The sequence below is a fragment of the Atta cephalotes genome (genome assembly GCF_000143395.1).
Source record: "Atta cephalotes unplaced genomic scaffold scaffold00013, whole genome shotgun sequence".
Lineage (NCBI taxonomy): Eukaryota > Metazoa > Arthropoda > Insecta > Hymenoptera > Formicidae > Atta > Atta cephalotes.
Window position 1 is genome coordinate 831,513 of NW_012130077.1, and position 4,240 is coordinate 835,752.

Genomic DNA, 4,240 nt, shown 5'->3' on the forward strand with positions numbered 1-4,240 from the left:
ACGTTAAGTTAACGTTAACGTTAAGTTTAACGTTAAGTTATTAATTATTATATAGTAGTAGTAGTAGAGAGAGAGAGAGAGAGAGAGAGAGAGAGAGAGAAGATTTGGAGATTTTATATATTATTTTATATATTATTTTTAAAGATCTTATTTTATCTTCAATTTTTTTTAAATTCTTAATTGTGCAGATGTGAACAACCCAAGAACTCTTATCTTTAAATAAATATTTAAAAAAACTTACTTTTTCAATTTTTATGATTTTTTTACATTTATTACAAATTTATTGTTGCATTTTCTCAAAATCAAATTTTATTTTCTTTTTTTTTTTCAAGCAAATAAAACTAATTGATCAAAATTATAAAAAATTATAAATAAGTGACAGGAATCAAAGGAATCAAAGACTCCATCTCTACTTCAGAGTTTCTTATTTTATTGAAGCATTAGGTACTTTGTATATTTTCATCTCATCTGTTCTGACGTTAACATACGAAATTTTATAATTTTTGACGATTAATTGCAGGCTTAAAAGTTACAAGACAAAATCTCAGATTAATCATTGGTGAAGCATGAAGTAACAAAAAATAAATGAAAATTAATAACTAATAAACAACGATATTATTAGGGTGAATATAAAGTAAAAGATCATACTAATACGCATCATCAGTGTGTGAGCGATTACTCAAGAGTCTAAATTTTTACAATAGGGTAAAAGTCTTTATTTTTATATATAATAAATTTCATTATAATTTAATATAAGACTTATCATACCACTTCACATCTTCGAAAGACGTTTCTTTTTTCCGCTTTATGAAATTCAAGTGATCCATTAACACTTACCCCATGAATGAACGTATGATCCAGATTGAAGAAGCCACACGCCGTGAATGTCAACGGATTCTGTATCAATTGTAGAGTGAAATCTCGTATCTGTAACAAATTTCGATATTAAGTTTCATTATTTCATTAAGATAAGATGATAGACTTGCCTCCGCACGAAATTCTTTGCTGGTCGTTGGCTCGTACAACTCGCAGATTATATCACCTGTGTTCGCAGCCTGCGAAAGTTCAATATATATACATATATGTATATATCGCGATTGTTACATGATAAACCAATTAATTTTTTTTACTACTCAAAAAAAGTGATAATATTTAAAAGACCTTATGTTACTGATTTTTTTTAAAACACACAAACAAACAATGAAAGGACGTTAAAAATTTTGCTTGCCTCAACGCTCGCCATTGCGCACATATGATTTATGATGAGGACTTTCGATGAGTAGAACAGAATCCAGCTAATGACCGGTATTATTTCCTTCTGGGATTTCTCCCTAGAAACGATGTCTTGCCAGAAAATCTTGTAAGCGTAATATAGGAGACTAGTGATGAATACGAACGACACCGTCATAGAAAAGAGGATCTGTATGCCAAACGCATCATTCGTACACCTGGTAGACTTGATTAATTCTAAATGAACTTGCCTTTGTTCAACATAAAAAAGAGAATATTATCAACCAAATCGTTTCGAAAAAGTATATATATACATTCTATTACAAAGTACTAAAAAATTTAATCAATATACGAATAAATTTGTTATATATTTAATTTTATCATTTTCAAAAATAAATAATATAAGTGGGAATTCACACGATGAATCAGGGCTATCATGTAACTTTTTTCCTAGGGTGGAAATGTGAAAAATGAAAATTTTTTACCTAAATAAAATATTGCTTCATTTGCAATATTTTAATATATTGCAATAATACACATTCGATACTGTGATTAATGCGGTTTCTTTGATACAATTTTCTCATATGAACAAAAGTACGTTGACAGACGGACATTTATGTGTGTATTTATGAACATCAAATTTTTACTTAAAAAATGTTTAGAAAAAATTTATATTTTTAATAATTTTAAAAATTATTTTTAAACACAAATACACTGAAATAATATAACAGAGTTGAACATAAAATTAAATTTCAATTTTAATAAAAATAATTTATGTATATGAAAATGAAGTAAACGAAGGAATTAAAAATCATTTAACATTATGTTACAAAGAAAAATTTGAAAAAAATAATTTATTTAAATAATATTTTAATACATATAGATAGTAATTTATACAATAAAAATTGTATAAATTAAATTATGTAATTCAATTAGCAAAAGGGAAAATAATAAAATAAATTATACTCATTGCATAGAGTATTAATATAATTAAATTTTTAATTTTGAATTAATAATTTATTATACAAATTTTACAAAAAGAAACTAATAAAACAGTAACAATAATAAAATAATACAAATTAATATACATAAAGATTATGCGTTTCGCGGGTATACTGTATCAGGCTGCTCCTCGCTCTGATGAAGTGAACTGCAAGATTTACAAAACATTAGTCAAGAATGGATCTAGACACGGAGAAAACTCGTGAAACGCATAATCTTTATGTAGAAAGCACCCGTGGAAGCCTCAAGAAAATTAATATATACAATTAATATACAAATAAGCATTATTCTTTATCATAACATAGTATTACATTAAACTATCAGATTTAATTTGTGAAAAACAATACATTTGTGATACCACGTCATTGATTGTGAGTTATGAATATGTTAATTATCATATTTTTTGAAAATGTAACAAGATAAAATTGACATTAACCATTAGTCATAAATGACTTGTTATCATGCAAATTCTGAGTAGTGCAATTGTAAATATATACGTGCACAAAATGTACGTGCACATATAAGATGATCTTAATGTGCAAAATTACAAAAAATTTATTTATATTTAAATAAAGATCTCACTTAACAGCCCTCATCGTGTCGGTATTATTCTTAGATTTAGAATCCTCCTGCGTAGATGCGACAAAGGATTTGTCCCATTCGTCCTTCATTTTTAGTACCCTTTTGTGCTGCGGCGAATCTGGCGTAGTCGTTAACATGAGTCTCAGCAGATTGTTCAGTTGAGTGAATCGAATCTTTGCGTAGCTTCAAGCGTTCACGGCAAGAGCAAGAGAGAGAAAACCAACAACAATTATTTACAAATATATAATTTTCAATAAATATATTCTCTAAATTTCTTGGAGTGAAATCTCACTCTTTGTAATACTAAAATTTAGAGAGTCGCGTAATGTAAAAATTTGTAACTAAGTAAAAGAAGTATAAAATTATTACATCTTTCAAAGCTATTGATTTGTGCATACGTAGATGGGATTAATTCATTATATATTCGTTTGTATTCATGGAGGATTCATTTTACCTGACCCAGTGTAAGAATGATACGTCACTCACGTAGAGCAAACCGACGGGATAATTAAAGGCAAACGTAATGATAATTTTGACATGCAAAGGTGTACCCTCCACGAACATCCCATCATAATTGACCACTATAAATACGATGAATATCACTGCGACGAATATGAGAGCAATAAGTTGATTCCGATACAATTTCCGATAGTTCTTCTCCAATCCCATTTGTTCCAAAGATTTCTCGCACATTGCTATGCGCATTATTGCTGCCTTCATATACTGCGAATGTCGAAAAATAATAATGTAAATCACACGAGTCCACGTTCAGTAAAATCCTTTTTAAGAGTTGAATAAAGAGCTTATATTTATATAATATATAAAAATTAATTCTTTTTTCTTAATTAAATTTTACATCTTAACATTTTCGCACGCTAATGTCAATCTCTACGACAATCTTTTAAATTAAATTACCTTTTTCCTCAACCAGCCGCAAGGAATGAGGCAGACTGTCAGACAGATGTTGGCGTAGAAAATCCCATAAAATGTATAATTCCCGAGTGAAGTCACTTTGGGCAAATAATGATTTCCCAGGTACTCTATCGACAGCTTCATCACGACACAATACATCACCAGACAAATCAACGAATATGCAATGTTTAGAAATTTGCCTCGATTGGAGGACCAAATTCCCATGCCGACGATGGCGTTCGCCATTAACACCGGCGTGACCATTTCATGAACAGTTTTCGGCTCAAACATCTTCGTGGATGATCAAAGTACAAAACCACTGGTCTCAATAATGACGAACGACGAACCCTTCGCCGTCGACTACAAATATACGTGCACCTCGCAATCTCGAAAAATAAACGAGTATTGTAACTATATCACCTAGCGTGTTTTGCACATATGCAGACAGCGTAATACTAATGTCCCCCGACAAAAGTGAGAAGTCGAAGGTAATCGAATAGGTGGCGGCTGCAGT

At 29.9% G+C, this 4,240-nt stretch overlaps 1 protein-coding gene across 1 annotated transcript in view; it reads right to left on the reverse strand.

The window, feature by feature from the left end:
- The window catches only part of LOC105617655 (putative gustatory receptor 28b), a 4,232-nt gene extending 215 nt beyond the window's left edge, over nucleotides 1-4,017 (reverse strand). Inside the window, exons 1-6 of the mRNA XM_012199212.1 lie at nucleotides 3,730-4,017; nucleotides 3,269-3,537; nucleotides 2,815-2,997; nucleotides 1,229-1,481; nucleotides 987-1,055; nucleotides 838-927 (exon numbers count right to left, since the gene is read on the reverse strand). Coding sequence (XP_012054602.1) covers nucleotides 838-927; nucleotides 987-1,055; nucleotides 1,229-1,481; nucleotides 2,815-2,997; nucleotides 3,269-3,537; nucleotides 3,730-4,017 — 1,152 coding nt within the window. The remainder of the gene's footprint in view (nucleotides 1-837; nucleotides 928-986; nucleotides 1,056-1,228; nucleotides 1,482-2,814; nucleotides 2,998-3,268; nucleotides 3,538-3,729) is intronic.
- Between the last annotated feature and the right edge of the window lie 223 nt (nucleotides 4,018-4,240).